This window comes from Camelina sativa, chromosome 3 (assembly GCF_030686135.1).
Source record: "Camelina sativa cultivar CO46 ecotype springtype chromosome 3, ASM3068613v1".
NCBI lineage: Eukaryota > Viridiplantae > Streptophyta > Magnoliopsida > Brassicales > Brassicaceae > Camelina > Camelina sativa.
The window spans coordinates 29,864,492-29,888,647 of record NC_141882.1 but is presented as its reverse complement, the minus strand read 5'-3'; the positions used below and the strand labels follow the sequence as shown (position 1 = coordinate 29,888,647).

At 35.0% G+C, this 24,156-nt stretch overlaps 5 protein-coding genes across 8 annotated transcripts; 3 read left to right on the top strand and 2 right to left on the bottom strand.

Annotated features, from left to right (window-relative positions):
* The first annotated feature begins 308 nt into the window (after positions 1 to 308).
* Positions 309 to 1,830, top strand: LOC104778288 (fatty-acid-binding protein 3, chloroplastic). Its single transcript, XM_010502702.3, has 5 exons — positions 309 to 543; positions 732 to 836; positions 990 to 1,145; positions 1,241 to 1,455; positions 1,552 to 1,830. The coding sequence occupies exons 1-5, from the start codon at positions 309 to 311 to the stop codon at positions 1,708 to 1,710; spliced, it is 870 nt and encodes a 289-aa protein (XP_010501004.1). The 3' UTR covers positions 1,711 to 1,830.
* Positions 1,831 to 3,319: 1,489 nt separating this feature from the next.
* LOC104778287 (mitogen-activated protein kinase 18) lies at positions 3,320 to 7,235 on the top strand. Of its 2 annotated transcripts, XM_010502701.3 has the most exons (10): positions 3,320 to 3,744; positions 3,990 to 4,398; positions 4,491 to 4,618; positions 4,741 to 4,800; positions 5,154 to 5,303; positions 5,392 to 5,547; positions 5,667 to 5,878; positions 6,026 to 6,127; positions 6,321 to 6,496; positions 6,581 to 7,235. In XM_010502701.3, the coding sequence occupies exons 1-10, from the start codon at positions 3,721 to 3,723 to the stop codon at positions 7,015 to 7,017; spliced, it is 1,854 nt and encodes a 617-aa protein (XP_010501003.2). In that variant the 5' UTR covers positions 3,320 to 3,720; the 3' UTR covers positions 7,018 to 7,235. The 2 variants fall into 2 exon arrangements, with proteins under 2 accessions (XP_010501003.2, XP_087363211.1); XM_087507085.1 differs by lacking the exons at positions 3,320 to 3,744; positions 3,990 to 4,398; positions 4,491 to 4,618; positions 4,741 to 4,800 and adding an exon at positions 4,997 to 5,040.
* An 872-nt stretch (positions 7,236 to 8,107) lies between these two features.
* Positions 8,108 to 11,025, top strand: LOC104778286 (trifunctional UDP-glucose 4,6-dehydratase/UDP-4-keto-6-deoxy-D-glucose 3,5-epimerase/UDP-4-keto-L-rhamnose-reductase RHM2). Its single transcript, XM_010502700.3, has 3 exons — positions 8,108 to 8,454; positions 8,722 to 10,294; positions 10,371 to 11,025. The coding sequence occupies exons 2-3, from the start codon at positions 8,732 to 8,734 to the stop codon at positions 10,812 to 10,814; spliced, it is 2,007 nt and encodes a 668-aa protein (XP_010501002.1). The 5' UTR covers positions 8,108 to 8,454; positions 8,722 to 8,731; the 3' UTR covers positions 10,815 to 11,025.
* On the bottom strand, positions 10,964 to 13,827 carry LOC104778284 (E3 ubiquitin-protein ligase CCNB1IP1 homolog). 3 transcript variants are annotated; one of them, XM_010502698.3, is made up of 10 exons: positions 13,689 to 13,827; positions 13,497 to 13,590; positions 12,786 to 12,893; positions 12,621 to 12,693; positions 12,484 to 12,529; positions 12,356 to 12,386; positions 11,886 to 12,141; positions 11,618 to 11,787; positions 11,255 to 11,489; positions 10,964 to 11,163 (listed from the first exon to the last, which is right to left on the bottom strand). In XM_010502698.3, exons 3-10 carry the CDS (start codon positions 12,853 to 12,855, stop codon positions 11,157 to 11,159), a joined length of 888 nt encoding a protein of 295 aa, XP_010501000.1. In that variant the 5' UTR covers positions 12,856 to 12,893; positions 13,497 to 13,590; positions 13,689 to 13,827; the 3' UTR covers positions 10,964 to 11,156. The 3 variants fall into 3 exon arrangements, with proteins under 3 accessions (XP_010501000.1, XP_010500997.1, XP_010500999.1); XM_010502695.3 differs by having other exon boundaries at positions 11,255 to 11,519; positions 13,689 to 13,785; XM_010502697.2 differs by lacking the exon at positions 10,964 to 11,163 and having other exon boundaries at positions 11,251 to 11,519; positions 13,689 to 13,785.
* A 201-nt stretch (positions 13,828 to 14,028) lies between these two features.
* LOC104778283 (mechanosensitive ion channel protein 4) lies at positions 14,029 to 17,807 on the bottom strand. The gene is made up of 5 exons (XM_010502694.3): positions 15,495 to 17,807; positions 15,272 to 15,395; positions 14,895 to 15,188; positions 14,599 to 14,801; positions 14,029 to 14,509 (listed from the first exon to the last, which is right to left on the bottom strand). The coding sequence occupies exons 1-5, from the start codon at positions 17,216 to 17,218 to the stop codon at positions 14,206 to 14,208; spliced, it is 2,649 nt and encodes an 882-aa protein (XP_010500996.2). The 5' UTR covers positions 17,219 to 17,807; the 3' UTR covers positions 14,029 to 14,205.
* Between the last annotated feature and the right edge of the window lie 6,349 nt (positions 17,808 to 24,156).

Below are 24,156 nucleotides of genomic sequence, written 5' to 3'. Positions count from 1 at the left end.
GAAGCGAATCTCGTCAGAAAAAGGCCGAAGACGACGAACGAGGGAACCTAGACACTTCAAACGACACGCAGTTAGATATTCCACACCCTAAACGACACCAAGTCTTGACCTTTTAATGTGTTTTTTACTTGGTTAATGTCAAAACTGCATGTAGTGGAGTTGCGTAAATTGAAAACGACAGGTTTTCTTCATTAACTACAGCCAAAAGCTACAAGTGTGACACAATTTGTATAATTTTGCAGAGCTCTCAGAGTTCTTCTTCTACAGATCAAAAAGCACACTTGGGACTTATCGCCGGAGTTTTGAAGATGGACAGTATTATTGCAGCGGTTCCATCAGCAATGTGTGTCTCTCTGCGCACTAATGCTGAACCCATTCACCATTTTCCCGGAAAGTTCTCGAATCTGGTTCTTCAAACAAGGAACTGCGTTTCTTCTCTTCGGAAAGCTTCCATTTACCCTTCTCAAAAAGGCAATTCTTTGGTCAGAAAGCTACATTGTGGTGAAAAATCTCGTGGGATCGTAAAATCCGCCGCTTCTTCAGGTAAAGGTTTAACCTTTTGTTGTTGTCTTTCAGGGAAAAAAACAGAATTTGATTTGAAATTTGTAGTTGAGTTTGCTTTTGGAGTTTAGGGTTAATCGTGCTTCTTTCTTTTAGAAAACAAAAAGAACAAATCTGAATGCAATTTGAGTATTAATCCAGTTTCATTTTGGTCTGTGTGGCTTTTGTAGTTGGAAATGCAGAGGACTACGCTGAAGAAACGGCTACAAGCGTAAAGTTTCAGAGATCAGTGACATTACCCGGTTGTTCTAGCCCGTTGTCTCTGCTTGGCACTGGTTAGTTTTCATCATTCATATCTGCATCTGTCTCAAAGATTATATTATACATCTCTGATTCTCTGTGGGATCCTGTGTATATGAAATGCTTCTAAAGTTGCTCTGAGACTTCCTTTGATGGATCTGTTTATGAATATGCATCAATGTTTTCAGGGTTTAGGGAGAAAAAGTTTGCTATCATTGGTGTCAAAGTCTATGCTGCGGGTTATTATGTGAATGAATCTATCCTGAGCGGGTTAAGTGCTTGGAAAGGTCGATCTGCTGATGAGATCCAAAGTGATTCATCGCTGTTTAGTTCCATTTTTCAAGGTAATGGAATGTGAAAACTTATAGCTTTACTTCATCCATAATTGATCTCTCTCTCTCTCTCTCTGTCTTAAGTCTTCTTCCTCTCATCGATGCAGCTCAAGCGGAGAAATCGTTGCAGATTGTTCTCGTGAGAGATGTTGATGGTAAAACCTTCTGGGATGCATTGGATGAAGCCATTTCACCGAGAATCAGATCTCCATCTTCTGAGGATACTACCGCTCTCTCTACATTTCGCGGGATCTTCCAAAGCAGATCTCTCAACAAAGGAAGTGTCATACTCTTGACTTGGATCAACCCTTCTAAAATGCTTGTAAGCACATTTTTATCAGACTTTGGCTAGTTGAACTGTTGTTACACATGATCATCTTTTATAGTTTGTTTGCTCATTTTTCGTTTCTTTTGTTAGGTTTCTGTTTCTTCGGGAGGATTGCCAACGGATGTGGATGCTACGATCGAGTCAGGCAATGTTACATCTGCCCTGTTCGATGTGTTCTTTGGAGATTCTCCAGTTTCGCCTACATTGAAATCCTCAGTGGCTAACCAATTAGCTATGACCCTTATGTGAAAGTAAAGTGTCATATTGTAATTGTATATCATGAATCATGCAATGTGTTAGTCTCTGTTTATGTTTTTATCTTCTTAACCAGATACCATTAGCCAACAAGAAGTAATTTAGTACTCGAAATCACATGTGAAACTTAGTTAAATATATAAAGAGCATAGTCATCTAAGTATTACCTATTTGTTTTTACATGATATGAGAAGCAAACTAAACTAAAAAAAAAAGAGTTTTGATCCCCTAATTTTTCATGTAGTCCAAAAATAGTGAGCCAAACAGGTGGAAGTTAGGTAAGAATTAAAATTTTTGAAGAGTAAGTCAATATTATAATTTCTACAATGGGAAATAAATATGATTGTGGTGGAGGACAAGAAAAGGTGAATGAAATCATATGGTTTGGGGGCAAGTTGAGGAAGTGAGTCGTTTTCTTGGTGTGCCCTTTACCACATGCAACTTCCTTCTTCTCTCTCAGTGGACCACAAATTACACATTATAAATTGATGATGTATTGTCTCTATTTTCATCAACATTACTACAATATCTCTTTTGCACAATTTTTTTTAGTATTATTTTGGTTATGGTTGACCCCTTTTGTTTTTTTTTTCCCATCTTTATATTTGGCTCACAGTCTTTTTAAATAATATGTAACACAAATAAATCTGCTTAGTGGAGATAGATATTGGCTCCTCCAGTCAAAACTCTATTTAAAAAATGACACAGAAAATGCATGATTCATTCATGTGATGAGATGGTAATATTGTGTTCCCTTCTGTTGAAATGTGAATGCATTTTATATTTCATATTTTTGAAAATTATTACTAAGAAACAGTTAAATCAGTAGCTAATAATTATAAAACAGATAATAACGTGATGCATGCTGGTTATATTGTCTTATTATGTAGAGCCTGATCTAAATTAGATAGGACCAGCTTTGCAACTCATTCACATGTTTGAATGCCTTCTCAATTACAACAATAAAATCTTGATATACTTCTTTTTTTCTTCAAATTCAATCAAAGATCAGATAGTATAATATTAAACCTTTTTTTTTTGTGGATTGATTGCCCCCTCTTGTGATAGAACTTTTTATATGAACCACACGTACACTAATTCTTTGGTCTTTTCAATAAATACAAACGCCAAATTGGGTAGAATTGACATATCTTCAACTATATATACCTTTAGTTTCCACACGAATTACTTCTACCAAAGACTAAGACATATCACATATCAAATGTTGATTGCAATCTTTTTTTTTTTTTTTTGCCAGCCAACAATTAGGAAATTGACCAGATAATGTTGATAAAATATATGGATTCATTCCTATCACGTGGGGGGGGGGGGTTAAATTGACCACTTGAGAAAAAGAGTGGCTAGATTAAAAAAATTAAAAAAATTAAAAAAATAAGATAGGGGTCAAAATCGGAACTAAAGAAAAATAAAAAAACGGTCCAAGTCCAGCAACAGGTGTCTTCTTTGCTTATTAGCCAATGTGAGTCATTTTCAAAAAAAGGTCGTCTACTAAAAAATAAATGTTTACCCTCAAAGTTGTGAAGTAATAACGAAACTGCCACTCATCTGGGATTTAGTCACACCCGTACGCCCCATTGGAGTTAGTAATTAATTTAATTCAAATTTTTAGGAAAACTCAAAACAAACCAAAAAAAATCTCAGCTTTTAAAATTCTCTCTCTCTCTCTCTCTCTCTCTCTCTCTCTCTCTTCTTCGACGATCGCTGCTGGATCTTTTTAGGTCTTCTTTGTTTTTGTTCTGCTCTGCTCTCTCTTCTTACTAAGTTTTGATTAGAGTTCGTTTGGTTTTGAGACTTTAAGCAAATTAGGGTTTCTTCTTTAAACTTTTCGAAAAAGCCAATCGAAAATTTTTGATCTCTGGGATAAAAAAATTGCTATTTTCTTCGTGATTTCTTAGATTATATCAAACGGCTTAGTTTTCTATTTCCGTATTTTGTGTTTGTCGAATCAATTAAGCAAGATTCAAGTTGATAAATTTGAAGAAGATGCAACAAAATCAAGTGAAGAAGGTTAGAGTCTCTCAATCATATGCTTTGGCTTAAATATGAGAAATAGAGAATAAAGTCTTTATCTTTTTTTTTTCTCGAAAATAACCAAAAAAAGATTTCCTTTTCCAATTGCAAAATAAGGTTTAGTTGCATGAGCAAAAAATATAAAGTCTTTATCTTTCTATTTATTTGAGTTTGTGGATAAGCTTTACTGGATTCTTATAAAAGTTTATGTTTTGTTTCTTTTTCTTTTGTTGATTCACCAGGGGACGAAAGAGATGGAGTTTTTCACAGAGTATGGTGATGCTAACAGGTATCGGATTCTTGAAGTTATTGGTAAAGGAAGCTATGGTGTCGTGTGTGCAGCGATTGATACACATACTGGAGAGAAGGTCGCTATTAAGAAGATTAATGATATCTTTGAACATATCTCTGATGCGCTTCGGATTCTCCGCGAGGTGAAGCTTCTTAGGCTTCTACGGCATCCTGACATAGTGGAGATCAAAAGCATTATGCTGCCTCCTTCTAAGAGGGAGTTTAAAGACATTTATGTTGTGTTTGAGCTCATGGAATCAGATCTTCATCAAGTTATTAAAGCTAATGATGATTTGACTCGTGAACACCACCAGTTTTTCCTTTATCAGATGCTTCGTGCTTTGAAGTTTATGCATACAGGTGCAATTTCTTTTCATTGTTTCAGACCTGAGATCCGCAGTATGTGTTTTTACTCGTCTGGTTGTAATTAACTGTTTGTTTACTGGGTGTAGCTAATGTTTATCATCGTGACCTTAAGCCAAAGAATATACTGGCAAATGCAAACTGCAAGTTGAAAGTTTGTGACTTTGGATTGGCTAGAGCATCGTTCAATGATACGCCTACAACAGTCTTTTGGACGGTTAGCTGCCTCATGGAAACCTTTTGACTTTTGTTTGCTAACTGTTAAACTTTGTCTCTGTTACTGTCCCCACTTTTGTGTGTGTTGACCTTTCCTTTTGCTTCATTTAAAACTGGATGCAGGACTATGTTGCCACAAGATGGTATAGAGCACCTGAGCTCTGTGGATCATTCTTTTCAAAGGTATGTGTTACTGTGGACTTGAAACACGTTTTTTTTTATGCGCACTAGTTGTCTATGCTTTAGGTCTTATGTACAGAAATAGTGTTTGCTGTAGAATATCTGCAGAATAGTGGTAAAAGAAATAGCTGATATTTGATGGTACTTGAATAAGTATAGAGTTGTGCCCCAGTGGGATATTAAAATAATTCTTGTTCAGGGATGACTTTGAACTCTCCCGGAAGTTGAAAATCTGTGAATCAGGTAACCTTGTATCAGGTTATGTACATTGAGTGTTTTTGTTTTGCATATGCAACTTCATATTTTGGATTTCTTTTCTCCCCTCAGTCTGATTTACAGTCATTATTATTTTGCAGTATACTCCAGCTATCGACGTTTGGAGCATTGGATGCATTTTTGCAGAGTTACTAACAGGGAAGCCATTGTTTCCGGGGAAAAGTGTTGTTCATCAGTTGGATTTGATTACTGATCTTCTTGGCACACCAAAATCAGAAACAATTTCTGGAGTATGATTCCTTTGTCTGCTTCACATTCACTGGCAACATATATTTATAGACTTAACTGTAAAGCTAAAAATCTACATCTCTGATTCAGGTTCGAAATGATAAAGCTAGAAAATACTTGACCGAAATGAGGAAGAAAAATCCTGTCACCTTCTCGCAAAAATTCTCCAAAGCAGATCCTTCAGCACTCCGTCTTTTGCAGAGGCTGTTGGCTTTCGATCCAAAGGACCGACCCACTGCAGAAGAGGTCTCTCTTCTGTCATTTGTCACTTTGTTATTAGATACTTGTTTCTTTCAAAAGCTGCCTTGCTTCTTTTGTGTATCTTTGCTGACTTTGCTAGCTTTTCTGTTTTCGGAATTGGATAGGCATTGGCTGATCCTTACTTTAAGGGTCTTTCTAAGGTTGAAAGAGAACCTTCAAGTCAGCCAATATCGAAGATGGAGTTTGAATTTGAGAGACGAAGACTGACGAAGGACGACATTAGAGAATTAATATACAGAGAAATACTGGAATACCATCCTCAGTTGCTCAAAGACTATATGAGCGGCTCAGAGGGATCTAATTTTGTATATCCAAGGTTTTAATTTCTCTCTACCTTTTACTCTTATTCGCCAAAGGAAACATTCTTTTTTTTTTCTCCCTTTGAATTTATCTCAAACCATTGATTTATGTCAAATCGCCTGCATCTAACTTTTCGTCCTTATTTTTACTTTTTCACTTGCAGTGCCATTGGACACCTTAGGCAGCAGTTCACTTACTTAGAGGAAAATAGTAGCAGAAATGGGCCGGTCATACCTCTCGATAGGAAACACGCATCACTTCCTCGGTAAGTTTTTACATTCCATGCATGTCAACTGTGGAGTTATGTTGCGGCATATTATTTTCTAAGCATATGGTCCAAAACCATAAGCAAACTTTCATCTGTTCTCTACTCTTCTTATGGAAGTTGATAATTCTTTTTTGCTCTTCTTATGGCATAACATTTGTGAAGCATATGATACTATTATTGTTTTTCACAGGTCTACGGTTCACTCAAGTGTAGTCCATTCTACCATTCAACCCAACTTGAGCGCAACAGAGAGTAGACGTGTTTCTTTTGACCCTTCAAGAAATGAAGTTACTTCTGCAGGGCATCCATCAACTTCCACATATCCTACTAAATCTATTGGGCCTCCACCAAGAGTACCGCCATCGGGTAAAAGCTCGCCCGCATTATTAAATATTGTTTTCTAAAACTTAGTAGACTTTTAACCAATTGTACTACTGTGTGTCATTACAGGTAGACCAGGTCGTGTTGCAGAATCGTCTGTACCTTCTTATGAGAGTGGTAGGAACCTCAAAGAAGCTTATTTCAGAAGCGGGGTATCATCTCCACACTGCTACTTCCGGCCAAACACCATGACAAACCCAGTGAACCGCAACGTAGAAGCTTCTTCTTTTCAGCCAAAACCACAAAATTATGTTCCTCAGTTCAGTCCCACTGTACCGCCAGCTGCTACAACTAACCAAACAGACGTTGAGATGATGAATCAGCCAAACCCTTGTATCCAACCACCGCTCGCCAAGATAGATCAGTTAAGCAACAACAACACGCAGATGGCCATTGATGCTAAGCTGTTGCAAGCACAATCGCAGTTTGGTCCAGCTGGAGCAGCAGCGGTTGCAGTAGCAGCACACCGGAACATAGGCACAATTAGTTACGGAGCAGCATCATAGACAACATTGACAGACAGATCTTTAACCACATCAGTTTCTCCACCAGATGATCCTGGTCTCTCTAGTTTTTATGTAAGTATTATTCAATCAGGCCCTGATTCTAAACTTTGTTGCGGCAATGATATAATAAAGACTTTTAGTTTTGTAACTCACGAGAACAAGATCGGCCTTGGATTTTTAGTCTGATTGCGGGTCAGTCCCGGTGATTGTTTCGGTTATCTTGTTGGCTCCGTAATCTTTGAATTTTCCATAAGCGTAGTTCACTGTAGACAAGAAGATGGTGGTGATTATATACTTCTTAAACTTCTTAATCGGTCCCATTAGTCTTCAACAAGTTTGGAATCTCTCTGATTATTTGAAAATCTGGTCTTGGTTTGGTTGATATAGACAAAATTTGGCCGAGGAATGTGGAAGTTAAAACAAAATTCGTTGGTCCTTAGATTGTTCTTCTCCGTAAACCACTCTTTTGCATAGTATAATTAGTCAGTTTTATTCAATGGTTACAATGAGAGAAAGGACTATGTTTACCAACATTGCCCATTAAAGAAGAAAGGTCCATTTACTAATAATAACCAAACTCACTTTCTGATTTTTTATTTGTCCCCTTTAACAAACATGTAAATGTGCTCTATTAAATTTTATTAATTTAAAAAAGGAAGCAAATCAAATTATTTCGTTACGTGACGGTGACATTAAGCATCTGGCATTGAATGATCCGTTATGTTTTTAATCTGAGGTTTCTTTGTTTGGTCGAACTGATATTAAATCTCAGGTTGACATGTAGTTATCTTTTTAATCAAGTAATTAAATTTTTGAACTGACATATGTACGTTACATCACAAACATAAAACAAACTAGGGGCTATAATTAATTACCAAAATTAACCTTTTTACATTAAAAAAAATTAAACAAATTATGTTAATTTCTGTTAGGGAATATAATTTGGAAAATATATTTTTTGGTCAGGAAAAAAATCAAAACATACAGTACTTGTCCAATTTTTTATTCCATTTTCAATTATTTGAATGTCTTATTTTGGTAGGAGAGCCAATAGAAGAATCACATTTACGTTGAAAAACAAAACAAAACAATAAAGGAAAAAAAGAAGAAAAGACATGAGTTTATTAATGTCGGACGCTAGGCTCACGTGAAATCCGTAATATCTAAAGACAAGTAAGGGTAAATTCGTACATACCCTCCTACGGTTCTCCGTAACTGTCTCACAATATAAGAGGCGCAGTGTTGAGAGACGCACCGTAGACCGTAGATTCCCTCTCTTCTGCTTCTTCTTCTTTCTCCTTCCTCTCTCTCTACTGTTTCTTGCATTTGATATTTTGTTCTTTTACTATCTCTGTCTCTCTATTATTCTCTTGGTGAAAGTTTCTCTTAAGATCTTCTTATCTTGGGTCTATCTGCTTCTAACCTGAATTGTGTCTGGTACGTGAAATTGTTTCTCTCTCTCTTTTCTGTTTCTATAATGCTTTCTTAAGCTAAGCTTGTGAAATGTTGTACGTGAGTAACCATAATTGATCTGCTTGCCATGTCTGTTTATGATCCCATACGGAAATGTTGTTCGTTTTTGTTAGTCTAAGATCTGTTTTTGTTTGCTGAATTTGGATCTGGATCTGATTTCCTTTTTTCATTTGAATATGATGATCCGTTCTGAGCTTTTCCCATATGATGATACTGTGACGTGTTCTGCAGATTTCAAAAGATGGGTGATACTACTACGTATACGCCAAAGAACATTCTCATCACTGGAGCTGCTGGATTCATTGCTTCTCATGTTGCCAACAGACTAATCCGCAGCTATCCTGATTACAAGATTGTTGTCTTGGACAAGCTTGATTACTGTTCAGATCTGAAGAATCTCGATCCTTCCTTTTCTTCTCCAAACTTCAAGTTTGTCAAAGGAGATATCGCTAGTGATGATCTCGTTAACTACCTTCTCATCACTGAGAACATCGATACCATTATGCATTTTGCTGCTCAAACCCATGTTGATAACTCTTTTGGTAATAGCTTTGAGTTTACCAAGAACAATATTTATGGTACTCATGTTCTTTTGGAAGCCTGTAAAGTTACAGGACAGATCAGGAGGTTTATCCATGTGAGTACCGACGAAGTCTATGGAGAAACCGATGAGGATGCTGCTGTAGGAAACCATGAGGCTTCTCAGCTGTTACCGACTAATCCATACTCAGCCACTAAGGCCGGTGCTGAGATGCTTGTGATGGCTTATGGTAGATCATATGGACTGCCTGTCATTACAACTCGTGGGAACAATGTTTATGGCCCTAACCAGTTTCCTGAAAAAATGATTCCTAAGTTCATGTTGTTGGCTATGAGTGGGAAGCCGCTTCCTATCCACGGGGATGGATCTAATGTCAGGAGTTACTTATACTGCGAAGACGTTGCTGAGGCGTTTGAGGTTGTTCTTCACAAAGGAGAAATCGGTCACGTCTACAATATCGGGACAAAGAGAGAAAGGAGAGTGATCGATGTGGCCAGAGATATCTGCAAACTTTTCGGGAAAGACCCTGAGTCGAGCATTCAGTTTGTGGAGAACCGACCCTTTAACGATCAAAGGTACTTCCTTGATGACCAGAAGCTGAAGAAACTGGGATGGCAAGAGCGAACCGCTTGGGAAGACGGATTGAAGAAGACGATGGACTGGTACACTCAGAATCCTGAGTGGTGGGGTGATGTTTCTGGAGCTTTGCTTCCTCATCCAAGGATGCTTATGATGCCCGGTGGAAGACTTTCCGATGGCTCTAGTGAGAAGAAAGATGCGTCAAGCAATACGGTCCAGACATTTACGGTTGTAACACCTAAGAGTGGTGGTTCTGGTGACAAAGCTTTCTTGAAGTTTTTGATTTATGGTAAGACTGGTTGGCTTGGTGGTCTTCTAGGGAAACTATGTGAGAAGCAAGAGATTACATATGAGTATGGAAAAGGACGTTTGGAGGATAGAGCTTCTCTCATTGCGGATATTCGTAGTATCAAACCTACTCATGTGTTCAATGCTGCTGGTTTAACTGGAAGACCTAATGTTGACTGGTGTGAATCTCACAAACCAGAGACCATTCGCGTAAATGTCGCTGGTACTTTGACTCTAGCTGATGTTTGCAGAGAGAATGATCTCCTGATGATGAACTTCGCCACGGGTTGCATATTTGAGTATGACGCTGCACATCCTGAGGGTTCTGGTATAGGTTTTAAGGAAGAAGACAAGCCGAACTTCTTTGGTTCTTTCTACTCGAAAACCAAAGCCATGGTAATATTGTACACCTTATTAATATTCTCAATAGCCACAAGTGTCTTTGTTCATAATTGCTCTGTTTTTCCACCAGGTTGAGGAGCTTTTGAGAGAATATGACAATGTATGTACCTTGAGAGTCCGGATGCCAATCTCCTCAGACCTAAACAACCCTAGAAACTTCATCACGAAGATCTCGCGCTACAACAAAGTGGTGAACATCCCTAACAGCATGACCGTACTGGACGAGCTTCTCCCGATTTCCATTGAGATGGCGAAAAAAAACCTAAGAGGGATATGGAACTTCACCAACCCAGGGGTGGTGAGCCATAATGAGATACTGGAGATGTACAAGAACTACATCGAGCCAGGTTTTAAATGGTCCAACTTCACATTGGAAGAACAAGCAAAGGTCATTGTTGCTGCTCGAAGCAACAATGAAATGGATGGATCTAAACTAAGCAAGGAGTTCCCGGAGATGCTATCCATTAAAGAGTCACTGATCAAATACGTCTTTGAACCAAACAAGAGAACCTGAGCCTTCAATGAACATCACACTCTTCGCCACAAGTGCTTACTTTTAAACTGTTTCTCTTTTTTTACTTTTTGCCTTTTCTTTCAACAGAAATATCTTTTTCTATTTTACTCATCGTCTTGTGATCCTTGTAGGTAGTTTCACTATACTGATTCTACTAAAATATGATTTACCATTATTATTTATATAGACGAGAGTTTTTCTTTTTCTCAAATCCTACAATTTTTTCTCAGATTTTTACTTATTAAGACAGACAGGTTATTATAAAAACGTAGTCACTTACTGGTTGTGGTCATTAGGGCTTCCACCAAGGCAGTTTCAGAACACTTGAACTTGAACCTTAAGCTATAGCCTGAGAAGAGTAGCAATACCAAGTTGTTTTTAGAACAAACTCATGTACCTGATGTGAATTTGGTCTATTTCTAAGGTTATAGTTTGCTTACGTGAACAGTTGAGGGCGGGAACGAGAGAGCTGAGAGCGTTTAATAGGGGAGAGAATAAGGTTTCGTAGAGTTGATTGGGGATTAGAAGTGCCACCACCACCACCATATACAGGATGACCTCCTCCTGCTCTTCTGTTTCCAAGATCGGATGGAATCGCGGGTGAGTCAGTGGAGATGTCGAATGGACCTGAGTTTGAACTGTTCTGTCTAGCTGGCCATATCTCATCTTTAGGCCCTGGTGTTGCAGGAGAGAAAAACGACCGGTCTGCACGAAATAAGTCAACTTGATATGGAGATATATAACCAAGACTCAGAATCATAAGATCACTAAGTTCAAGCACAGATATAGTGTTGTTAATTAACCTTTGCGAATGGGCTCTCTGTTCTCCATCATGTTAACTGCTGGGTTTGAGAAAAAATCGGGTTCTTGGTGTCGGGGGTAGAAGTTGTTTGCTGGTTGGATGGCTGTACGTTTGACTGACTCATACTCACTTCTTAGCTGGTCATACATCTCATCAAGCTTCCTCTTCTGTCTGGTAATTAAGACACAATAAAGGTACCTTGTTATTACAGTGGAGTTTAATATAGGGAGCAGAACTAGGATAACAAATACGTATCTTAGGTTACTGACCTTGATTTCTCAGAGAACTTCTCTTGGAGCTCTTGCTTATCCTTGGTCAAGTTTTCTACCTCTTGCTCCATCATCTGACACCTCTTACCCATCTTCTGGTATGCTGTATGCACCTGCTCCATTTTCTCGCTAAACTTTGCTTGCATACCTTCACATTTCTGACGACACTGTGCGACAACTCTATTCATCGTGTACTGCATCTCTAAGTCCCTTTGGGCGATGTAAAACATTACACTTCGGTATGCACTCTTCATCACTAGATTCAGTTAAGAAAAACAGGAGGTCCTTGAACCTTAAACTGTTGTTTTATCAACTCATACAAACGCAAAAGGCATAGTCAGTTGATGGATAAAGTTACAGCATTGAGTTTAGATTTCAAATACAGAGAGACATTTTTTCAATTGAAAAACATTATTGCAACTGACAAATTCTAATAAGAGTGAAATGGACTACATTTATGAAAAGGATACGTATTTGTGGAGAAATTCCAGCCATCGCCATCTGATAACACAGGTAAACAATGAGGAGATGTGAGATGGGAATATTGGAAACTGGAAAAGAAGAAAAGTTATAGTATCCTTGCAACTCAAACACTTACATTTATCCATTCTTCATTTGGATTGATATCCACAGGTTTCATAAGACTAAGATGAAAGATAAAGGCAAAGAGTCAAGTAGAATATAAGGTGACCAAGGCTACACTGAAACTAGGCAAGTTGCTAAGGGAAGATTTACCTCTTGGAGAGTACTTGATCACAAATGGGACATGCCCCATCATTACTGAGAATCTTGCTGGCATCTTCAGTGCCTTTTCATAGTGTTAAGGTCATCTTATTCAAACTCACAAGTGTTGCTAAAGAACACAAACAGGTACACAAAAGAAAATTGCAAATTGGATACATAATAGATGACCGCAGGTAGTGGAAATGGCCCTGCCCTCCAAATCCCTCCAGCACGCATTGCATCTCATGTCAACCTCTAATTTAAGTATCTCAAGCTGCTAAGCACCTGCAAATTAAAATTCATATCAAACGAGCTGAAGAATCATGCTCTAATTGAAACTTCCATTATCCATAGAACTAAATTCGTTGAATTCACCAATAAACTTCCATTTACAATATACATATTTTGACTAAGCTACATTCATTCCAACTGCTGAAATTTTTTACATTGCAAACACGAATTGGTACAAAGCAATAAAAACTGCGTTTCAAAACTTATGGTCACTGTGATAATTTTGAGTTCAGGAAGACATATAAACGATTTTCAAAAACAGAAACCCTAGAAATTGGGGATAAACTGCACAGATTCCAGAGATGAGCAAAAAAAATCTTCGCGAAGTAGAGATTACGGGGCGGATTTTGAGGATTCGCAAACTATTTGACTTGCACAAGAACTGAAATTAGGGATTCCACAACACAGATGAACTCAAAGTAACAGATTCCGACTAATCTATGGGAGTTTTCTACAAAATCGGAGACAAATAGGTTTTACTGATTTCAACGATTTGAGATTGATACAAACCTCCAAAATTGAAAAAAAAAATCTTGAGTCTACAAACGAAATCGTAGCAGCAATGTGAAGATCTAAGAAGCAATTGAAGAAACTAACCTTCGATTTTGATAGAGCGATAAAGAGAACGCGTCGCACAGAGCGAGGAAGAAGAACAAATTGACGGCGATTAAGCTCACCGATCTGACGTAATCTGAAGAAGATCATCAAAAAACAAGTCAAGGATCTCAAAAATAGAGAATCTAAGAAGACGAAAGATGAAAATACGAGAGAAAACACAAGGATCGTAACCTCTCACTCTCTCGATTTCAATGGCGGCGCGAGAAACGAAGATTTCAAATTTCCAGAAATAATGAGCAGTAGAAAATGATGACTTCAGCGACGTTAGCAGATAATATAATCCTAAACGACGTCGTACTCTGCTAAAAGCTTATGTATGATAGAACGACGTCGCTATTGTATTGGAAACTTTAAAGGCTATGATATACGAAACGACTTTGTTTGATTCAAGGTTATGATTTATCAACCAAACGACGTCGCTCTCAGAAAGCTTATGTGTATATTGGAGTTTACTAGCCTCTTTACACACGGTTACACCCAAAAAAGGTCAAAAACAGCATACAGAACTAAAAATTCAAATGCCTAAGCTTTTATTCCGTGGTGACTGTTATAACAAATCAAAACACAGATATACACAACAACAACAAAAAAAAAAGGTATCCTCTTTCACAATGTAAATGAATAATCCTCTCTCAAGTCCTTAAAAAACAATAAAAGAGAAAGAAATGCAAATACAAACACCAAAACTTCAAACACCGCGTTGTTGTTGATTCCAGCTCGGAGGCATGCGATCAGAAGTGATGGGAGTAGCAGCAGGAAGACTTTTGACGTTGATGTTAATAGGATATAACCGGTATTCGATATCCAATTCTCTGCATAATCTACCAATCTCTTCAAGTAATTGACCCCTCCTCACATATCTCTCTCCCATATCTTGATGATTCATCTTATGTGTTGGCCACATTGCGATCTTTATAGTGTTCAATCCACACATATCTCTGAACACAATCATCGGCGATGGATACCAATGATCCTTCTTGTTATCCACATAGCTGCATTAACACAAAACACAAAAGTATTGATATTAGGCAATGTTTTATCAAAGTTTATGATTAAGGGTTTTAGGGATTTAACTTCTAACCTGAGTATCCTCTGTTTTAGGGCGGTTGTCTTTTCAGGTGGAGTTGCTATATGGACAAAGAACTCAATGGCATCTTGCATATCGGGACTGCGGTAATAGTTAGCGATAGGTTTTGTGCCGAGAAGACTGTTTGGATATACAATCTTCTGATTATCAAATCGAAGAAAGACAGTAGTCAAAATGTTCATCTCTTCCACAATCAACTATACAAACAAAAAAAAAACAGAGGATTTAGGCTCTTTCTTGAAGTATTTTGAGTTCCCTAAATGCAGAAACAGAGTTTTATTTGAACATACCTGGACACCGTCTATTTCACACCTGTCACCGACATCAAACGGATGCATAACGAAGACGAAGATGACCGCTTCAAAGATGGTTTTACATGAATTTCCAAACACAAAGACTACAAGAAGAAGCTGAGAGCTTATGACAAGCAAGAACTTGGTTGTAGCGATTCCGAGAATGAGAAGCCAGATGATTAAAATCACAATGCCGACCAGAACATCTATGATTCGATGAAGCCTGTTCACTGCTGTTTTTGTATCGTTTAAAGTTAAAGCTAGTGCTCTTCGTTCTCTAAAGGCATTAACCTAAAGGAATATAGAAGAATTTAGTATCACTTTCATAAGTAAGAAAGCTTTTGATATATTTGAATTTGAAACTAAATACTTACCACCCAATTCTTCAGACAAGATTTGCTGATTTTGTGACTTTCAGAAGCTCCTTCAAAGAGACTCATGGCTCTTTCAGACTCATCTTCAGACAGAAAACGCATAAAGTCTTCTATATATATGTACCTAAGACCGGAAAAAGAAAAAAATCCTCTGTTTTTAATCTTGATCTTAACAAACATCAAATCAAAGTTGTTCATAAGGTCACAATGTATAGGTGTATACCTGGATCCAGGTTCCGCAACATTCTGAAAAATCTTCCTCGCTGCAAGTTTTGCTTCGAACTCACTTCTGATCTGTGTGGCTTTATCATCTTCGTGAGTCGTTGTGTCTTGTATCTGTTCATCCAAAGTAGAAAGAGTTCCCTTTCTTATAACATTCATCAGTCTCTTCATTTTCCAAGCCGATACATTTTTAGTGTTCATTCTCTGCAAATGATCGATCCTTATCCCTTCGTCTTCTCCTTCTTTTTTAGAACCAGACCGTGATAGCACCGGACTTTTCCCTACTCTGCTCGGACTCTTCTGCATCCTTCCGCTTCCAATGGTCACATGTGGTGAAGAAGAAACCGCCTTTGGACCTAGAGGGGATAGCTTACGTCCAACTATCTCCAAGGTCTTAACATCGTTTGCTACTTTCTCCTCTTCTATATGAATCTCAACTCGAGGAGGTCCCGAGAGGGTCTCAATCACATATTGAGTAAACAAGGATTCTTGAATCCGATCGAAGTAAGTACTCATATGGAAAGACGAAGCAAGAACTTTAACCAGTAAAGTCTTTATGAGCCAGAAAATAACACCAACGAGTAAACAGATTAATACTTTAGTCACATACTTGAGCACTGTGCTTCGCATCTCTCTTTCGACTTTCTTGTCGAACAAGAAATGCCACGCGATCAACACAAGCCCTAGCCAGAGACAGTTCTGTACCGGCTTTCGAATCCCGTAAACGAAATACAAAACCTTTTTCCTCCAAAGGAAATTGCTCTCAACGAAGTAGACGAATAGCTTCACAAACCAACTCGAAACCAATCTCCCACATATCAACACAAGAATCATCACGTCCCATTTCCATAGAGCAAGGTCCCAAAGTGTCTTGCCACGCAAGTAAGGTATCACTAGGCTACAAATCAAACCAGCAATGATCAGTATCAGAAAAATCCACTCCATGATAACCCAAACACAAACCTTCTCCTTCCTAAAACCTTCCCGTAGATCCTCCTCCGAAAACGGATCGTCCTCTTCTTCCAAATCCATGGCTCCTCCCTGGTTAGGAGTTCCCGGTTTAGTGTTTCTCCCACTAAAACCGGGTCTTAAATTCGCGGACTTTGGAGTCCGACCAGAAACCATCTCCGGATACGTCGGAGTCGGAGGATCCATCAATCTAGATCTCGTCTTCGTCTTCATCAAAGTCTTGGTCCTCATCGTCGATCTGTTGGAGCTACACTTGACAACCTCTGATTCATCTACTCTGTTTTCATCTTCGTCGCTACTATCACTATCTTTAACAGACGGAGAAAGCGTGACCCTGTTCTGCCTCCGTCTAATCGCATCAACGGTTCCATTATTCGCCGTCGCCGTTACCGGTGACGCAGAACCGGAAACTGTCGGTACACGTGCCGGAGAAATCGTGTTGCTCTGAAGCTCAGGCATGTTAGCTTCCATGTCTAGTGAGATTTCATCGCCGGAAGCTTTTTGCTTGTTGAGGAATTGATTGATGAGCTTCGACGGTGGATCTGGCTCCTCTGGAGGTTTGTCACTACTCCGCCTTCTGAAATCAAAGCTTCCGTCGTCTTCTTGACCTCCTTCTGGTGGTTTACTGTTCTTCTTATCATCATCATGCCAGAAGTTAATGCTTGACTCTCTCCAAAACTTTTCGGGATCACCATTGTCTTCACCGTCGATCTTTACAACAAACTCTCGCCGTTGATCAGTTGAATCAACGGCCATGTTAGAAAAAGAACCAAAACTTTCTGGTCTTGTAGTATTAAAATGTTTGGTTTCTTTTAAAGAGATAGAAAGAGGAGAAAGAAAAGTTGATTCTTGATTTCTACAATGTAATGAAGGATATTTAAATATTTTTAATTAGGTTTTGTGTTTCTTGATAATGTTGAACCATGTGAGAATGTGATGATCTTGCCTGAGGCTAAAAGACAATGTTTCAGCCTAGATAAGAAAAAGATTACTATTTTATTTGGTATTAGTATGGGAATAAGACGAACATGGAGTAATGGACCAGGTGATATTATTATCATTTTTCTTTTTTCCGCTTCCGAACCATTAAAAAACAGTTCACGACTGCGTTACGTACCTACTCAGACCGATACAGAGACTCGTGTCTTGCGCTCACTAGCAAATTGCGGAAAAATAAATAAATAAGTAGACAATTAAAAGTCAAAAGTAACACAAACGGTGTTGGAACTTGGAAGCTATCTAGAATTTTTAAATTGTTGAAAGAGAAAAAAAAAATGGGGGTCATGTTCAGTGTCCAGAAACGAAGCAGTTGAACAAGTAAATAAAAATTGTTTGTAATAACCATTCGGAATTGGTGAAACTAGCTTACGTGGTGATAAATGAATTAGACTAATGGTTTGTGAGTCAGCCACGTGGTTGGCTAATGTTTGGTCTGCTTCATAGTTTTTAATTTAAATTTTTGGTTTTGTGAGGCATATAAACAAAAGGGAGAGAGACCTAATTAAAACAATGTAGAAAACGACACGAAAACGACACGTTTTTTGATAAAAAACGGCAGGTCGATCTGGACACAAAAATGCACCTTATTTAGCTACACATGGTTCAATAAGATTGGCCACCTAAGAATTTGTTTTTACATATCTTATAATTTGTCTAATAATATAATTTGAAAATTATTACTGGCCAGATACAAGAAGAAAGAACAATATAAATGCATGATCAGAAGAAAACAGTTTGATACATGTGAGTATGTGATAAGAAAATAAATTTAAAAGCTGGTTGATGCATGTGAAATGATCTATTCTTATAAAGATTTCCTAGATTTTTTTTCTTTTTTTGGAAAAGTGTAAAAAACTAAATCATTTATTGTTTTCGTCTAACAAGCAAGCTTAGATATTTTGAAAATAATAAATACTGGATAGGGGAAAATATTTTGTTAACTTTATATGATATTTTCTAAATTTTAAAAATAATTATTTTGTTACACTATACAGTAAACCTCTATAAATTAATACTCTATAAATTAATAAACACTATAAATTAAAAAAATTTGCTAATCCCAAGTCGGGACAGTGTAAAAAATAACAAAATTCGATAAGATAATAAGATAATAATTTTTTTGAAATCCTCATGTAAAATATGTTCCCAATAATATCATAAATTAATAATCATTTAAATTTACATATATATATATATATATGTGCTGATATAGTAAAATATGTTTCTCTTAAACCTCATATCTATAAAACAATTGTTATGTTGTATCTTCAAACTATAATAATATAAAATATTCTATAACATTTCATAAAACAGCTAAAACTTTTTAAAGTTTTCAATTTCTAAATATGCATCATTTACATTTTGATAGTTTGATAGACTATTAAAATACAATAATTGATATTATTATTCATAAATTTGAAAATTTATGTTATGTATATAAGTGATTTTGTCTATAATATTTGTAATTCATTGTCAATAATATTTTTTAATTATTTCAAATTCAATTCCAATATCATAAATTTTACAACATCCAAAATTCTAATCTTATTTTGCAAATTGTCTCAATTCATATTTTTTAAAAGATTAAACAATTAAAAATATACATATAAATTAATAATTATTAATTTACACTATAAAATAATAATTATTAATTTATAGATAAATTAATATCACGATAAATTAATAAAATGTCTTGGTCCCAACATTATTAATTTATAGAGGTTTTACTGTAAATGATATTAATAAGTGAAGTTAATTTCTCATTTAAGTTTTGGACTGGATTCATTTCAAATTCGAATTTCAGATTATTTAATAAAAGAGATTTATCAAACAAAATAAGCTTCTATATATATGACCCAGTTTAGTTTGGAATTGCTTGTTTTTGAGTTTTCTTTTGGCTTAAAAGCGAATAATTCGTAATTACAATAAATGATAAAAACTAAAATATTTTGGATTTTGTAATATATATTTTGTTTGTCTATAGAAAATAATATCAAAAATAAATAAAAATGCCCATACTTTTAAAATTTTAAGTGCAAAGAAAAATACTATCAAAATTGGACTTCAAGATGAAAAGGTTTTACAATCATATGGCTAAGGAGATATTTAAATTCAAATGTTTTGGTGTGCTTAGCAAAATAAATAATCATAGGATGTAATGTGAACTATTTAATACTGATTAAATTAAATTCTTCCTAAATTTTAATATTATCCAAATTAATTGTATATATATATAGTAAAATTAAATCTTTCTAAATTTAAAATAATCCTAATAAATTCTAGTTAATGATTTAATATGCCCCTTAATTTATTCATACTTTTATGTCATCACTTTTTCATGTGGTTTGAAATTATATATAGATATAGACAAATCAGTTTTTTAACCTTTATATTTCATTTAGATAACCTTTAAACGCCTACTGATTATATAAGATAATCAAACGGAAAATACATATAGTATATATTCTTCAAACTAATAACATTAGAAATACAAAAAATAAATAAAACATAATACTCCCTCTGTTTCAAAATATAAGATGTTTTAGAGAAGTTTTTTGTTTCATAATATAAGATGTTTTTAAGTTTCTATGCAACTTTTAGATTAATTTAGTATTTTATATTATGCAGTATTGTTTCTGATTGGTTGAACTTGTTAAAAGTAAAGATTTCTTAATTTGCGTGCTTTAGTTAAAACATCCTATATTTTGAAACGGATGGAGTAATTTATAGTGAGAAATATGGATTTATGGGTTAATAATTTCATTGAACTATTAACGAAGCTACAAATTGTAATAATGGATTGTACATGACTATCAACAAAGTCCTTGTCCCATATATTTAGTAACACCCAGAACCGTGCCTAGAATTTTTGAGGCCATAAACAGAAAACCAAATTTAGTCTAATTTTAAACATTTTTATCAACGTATTAAAAAAATTCAAGAAAAATTTATTTGAAAACATGTCGACAATATTATGAAAAGGATAAAAATTATTTTGTGATTAATTATGATATATTGTCTAATTATTTTGTGATTAACCATGTTGGTTGGTTGAGACATTGTCGCTTTCATAAGTTGGTTGATATGTACTATTATTTATAAATATACTAGGTTTTACCCCGTGGTACACCACATGTATATTATTTTGTTGATATGAAATTGTAATAGTTTAGTGGTGATTGTAGTCGATGGTGAATTGCATCTATATATATACTGTTAACGGTTGTAGATAAATTTTGTATAAACTTTTGATTCGCAAGTTGAGAATATACATTTTATGATTTGGTTAATTATGATTTAGGAATGAATGATATGACATATTCTTGTTTTGATTCTCAATTGATATTATTGGATCAATAGTGTACATTTAAAGCTTATAAGAACTTAGCAAATATATAATCGTTTATTAAACACAAATTAGATATTTCCTAAGATGTATTCATCTTGAATTAGTTGCTATATTATAGGGATGTGATTACAGAATTTGTGTTATTAATTCTTTTTGTCAAACTCAGCACTAAAACTTCGGCATGTAAATTAGATATTTCATAAGATACAATGGGCATTAATTGGCATTAATTAGATGTAAATAAGTACGTTATGAATTAAAAACCGGCCCAAAATATTCCGTAATCTTAAGGAGGATCCGGATAATGAAATCGGTTATAATTTTAGTTAAAAATCTGATCCGAAGTTGGCAAAAAGACAAAAAGTGATGGCACCCTATTGCACTTCAAAAATGTATTTCGAGCTCTATATGTGGATATACTTGTTTGGTTATAAATATCCTACGAAAAATTTTAAAATATATATCCGTTTATAAAAATTCAAATCACATCATATGCTGAAAAAAATCTAAAATTTTATTAACCTTATGTATTAAATATTAATTAAAATAATTAATTATAAGATTAAATATAAGTGTAAGGAGAATTATATTTTAATTTAATATATTGATTTAAATTAGGTAGATAGTTTTTAGGAAATTAATATTATCAAATAAGGAAATGATTGTGTTTGGTTGTAAGGATTGTAGAGAATTTAATTGAGACTTGTTTGGATACAATTATAAGAGTGGATAGCACAAAAATGTACTTCAAAAATGTTGAGATAGATTATATATTACTAGATTCGAACCCGCATGTACGTGCGGGGATGTTTTCAAAAGTTTTTTTTTGTTTTTTTTAAGAAATATATTTGTTGTTCTTAGTGTAGAATTTTGTTTTGTGGACTTGTTGATATATTAAGTTTTTTTTGTTTCGTAAAGTATTTTTCAATTACAAAATTCAGGTAGAGAAAATGTAAGGCCCAATGTAGATTAAAAGTGAGCCTCGTTTTTGGTATTATTGGCCCACGTAGAAGCTGTTTCTTTAGGGAAAACGAAGTGAAACAATAGTTTTGGAGAAGACAGTGTAAGAACAATATATTTAACAGGAAAAACCGATCTGTACGTTTTGCTTACCCAAATCTTTCAATCAATCTTGTTTACCATCGAATCCATCTCAACGTTGAAGCAAAGTATGAAACCAATATCGATTAGGTACGCGAAGATTGGTATTTGTCTTAATGTTTTATTTGATTTGTATTGTACAATTCATATTTCCTTTTTCAAATTTAATAAATTAATCTAAATCTCTTGGGTAATATTCTCAAAGTTTTTTTCGTGATTATTTGTGGATGATTTCATAGCCGCACAAATTTTTTTTCTGAAATTTAGTTAGATTCGTTTAAACCTTGAATTCCATGTTTGAAATTGTTGTTATGTTTGCCGGGAAAAAATTGTTACTTTATCCAATATGATTTTTTTGGTAATTTTAGTTTCTTGTAAATTTTGTTTATTAGCTTAGATCCTATATCTGATTCTTATTACATGTTTTCTTGGATACTCATTTGTTGTTGGAAGATGTCTGATTTTATTTCTTTGTTTTAGTACAGTGAAAACTCGAACTAAATAAAACAAAAACTGCCGAGGAAGAAGATACTTACATATAAGACTTTGTGGTTCCGTTAAGCTATATGTACAATCCAATCAAATATATAAGTTTCATTTGGGTTGTTTGTATATGTTATGGTTTCTGGTTTGGTTTTAACAAACTGTGTTATATTCACGTTAATCCTATAACATGGTTAGAAGTATGGTGTTTCGCCCTGAGAGTGATGATAAGAACTCCTTTAATCGGTTAGTCATTCCAAACTTTATTTTCTAATTTGAGTTATTTCTTAACAAAATGTTTAGAAGTCAGTTCAACCGAGTAAAAGTTTCGGTTTATTACTGAATAGAGTATAGTATTACAATCTTCCCAAATATATAAAAAAAACCCTTTCTTTTTGCATAATCCTGTAGACATTATTGAAAATGAAAACATCGAAAACAAAATAAGTTCCCAAAGTAATAAGATAAAATGATGAAATAAGGGATAGATGGCTGCAACCATTTGATATCTAGGCTCTTCTCACATTTTGTATCTCCTTTTAGCCTCCCTCTGCTTCAAACTTTACTCCATATTTTTATCCCAAAAGTATCATAGTTTTGATCAGTCATCCCTTCTTATTGTAAAGCACCTGTTAAAAGTACAACCCCTGTAACAAAATTTATAAAACGGAAAGATACATGAATATGAAACAAATGAAATGCTTTGTTTAAGGTCATCAATTCTAATACATACCTAAATGACATGATCCATTCTGCTTTCTCCGATATAATCTAGAGGTTTTTCAAAACCTCTTTGAATACTACATTCATTGTCCTCTTTTGCGGTTTCCCATCTTCCAATGATAGGTTTGTATTTTCCCGTATGCGAGATGTGTAAGACGTTGATCACGTACGTTGCTTTTATAGTAGGTGCAGGATGTTCTAAAGAATATACCATAGTATTTAAGATTTGATGATATTATCTTGGAAGATTTGGTAAGTTGTTAAAATTTAGTAAAGAAAATATTTTGATATCGTGGATACATAATTCAAAATTGGAGATCATATAATCTTCGAAGATTATGTTAACTGTTTGATTTTGTGTTGGTAATTTTCGAGATTTGTTACGATTTAATTGCTAAGATTATATGAACCTCACTTTGATATTCTAAGCTAATTATGGGGGATTGATTTAGTTAGATTGTTTATGGTATGTATTAATATGAGCCGATTTTTATGTGATATGTATATATTAGGTGTTAATTGCACCCGATTTGGAAGGTTTGCGCCGAAAATATTGTATTTGGGTTATATCACTTAATTGCATCCGATTTGGTTCGGCTATCAATTTGTTTGGTCATAGAGATAATCAATCTGTTTGGATACACGATTTATATATTCTTATTCAGTTTTCAGTGGCATTTCATGTAATAATCTCTTAATCTATGTCTACTTATTAAAAATGCTTCCCTTTTAATAGTATAGATTAGAGTCATTACTTAGTTGATAACAACACTTTGTATTATAAAGATTTCATATATTTTCATTTTTCTACTGTTTTCCTATTCTAGGACTGTATTAACATTCTTAATATTCATACGTAATTACTTCAAGATAAAATCAAAAGATAAAACCATAAACCTAGACAAATATGGCTTCTTATATTTTATACAAAACTAGGATTTAACCCGCGGTACACCGCGAGACTATATTTAAATTTTTAAATATTTAAAATACATATATTATATTTGTTTGTTATTTTGCTGTTGTTTTATTAATTTTT

What these genes read in the sequence shown, in the direction of transcription:
- LOC104778288 (XM_010502702.3), top strand. Translation starts at nt 309, where the DNA reads ATGGACAGTATTATTGCAGCGGTTCCATCAGCAATGTGTGTCTCTCTG. An exon ending in GTTGTCTCTGCTTGGCACTG is followed by an intron (nt 837 to 989) that starts GTTAGTTTTCAT and finishes CAATGTTTTCAG; the next exon opens with GGTTTAGGGAGAAAAAGTTT. An exon ending in GTTTAGTTCCATTTTTCAAG is followed by an intron (nt 1,146 to 1,240) that starts GTAATGGAATGT and finishes TCATCGATGCAG; the next exon opens with CTCAAGCGGAGAAATCGTTG.
- LOC104778287 (XM_010502701.3), top strand. Translation starts at nt 3,721, where the DNA reads ATGCAACAAAATCAAGTGAAGAAG. An exon ending in AACAAAATCAAGTGAAGAAG is followed by an intron (nt 3,745 to 3,989) that starts GTTAGAGTCTCT and finishes TTGATTCACCAG; the next exon opens with GGGACGAAAGAGATGGAGTT. An exon ending in ACCGACCCACTGCAGAAGAG is followed by an intron (nt 5,548 to 5,666) that starts GTCTCTCTTCTG and finishes GGAATTGGATAG; the next exon opens with GCATTGGCTGATCCTTACTT.
- LOC104778286 (XM_010502700.3), top strand. Translation starts at nt 8,732, where the DNA reads ATGGGTGATACTACTACGTATACGCCAAAGAACATTCTCATCACTGGA. An exon ending in ACTCGAAAACCAAAGCCATG is followed by an intron (nt 10,295 to 10,370) that starts GTAATATTGTAC and finishes TTTTTCCACCAG; the next exon opens with GTTGAGGAGCTTTTGAGAGA.
- LOC104778284 (XM_010502695.3), bottom strand. Translation starts at nt 12,855, where the DNA reads ATGAGATGCAATGCGTGCTGGAGGGATTTGGAGGGCAGGGCCATTTCC. An exon ending in GATCAAGTACTCTCCAAGAG is followed by an intron (nt 12,530 to 12,620) that starts GTAAATCTTCCC and finishes CTTTCATCTTAG; the next exon opens with TCTTATGAAACCTGTGGATA. An exon ending in TGGAATTTCTCCACAAATAC is followed by an intron (nt 12,142 to 12,355) that starts GTATCCTTTTCA and finishes AACTGAATCTAG; the next exon opens with TGATGAAGAGTGCATACCGA.
- LOC104778283 (XM_010502694.3), bottom strand. Translation starts at nt 17,218, where the DNA reads ATGGCCGTTGATTCAACTGATCAACGGCGAGAGTTTGTTGTAAAGATC. An exon ending in GTTGCGGAACCTGGATCCAG is followed by an intron (nt 15,396 to 15,494) that starts GTATACACCTAT and finishes TTCCGGTCTTAG; the next exon opens with GTACATATATATAGAAGACT. An exon ending in CTAAAACAGAGGATACTCAG is followed by an intron (nt 14,510 to 14,598) that starts GTTAGAAGTTAA and finishes GTGTTAATGCAG; the next exon opens with CTATGTGGATAACAAGAAGG.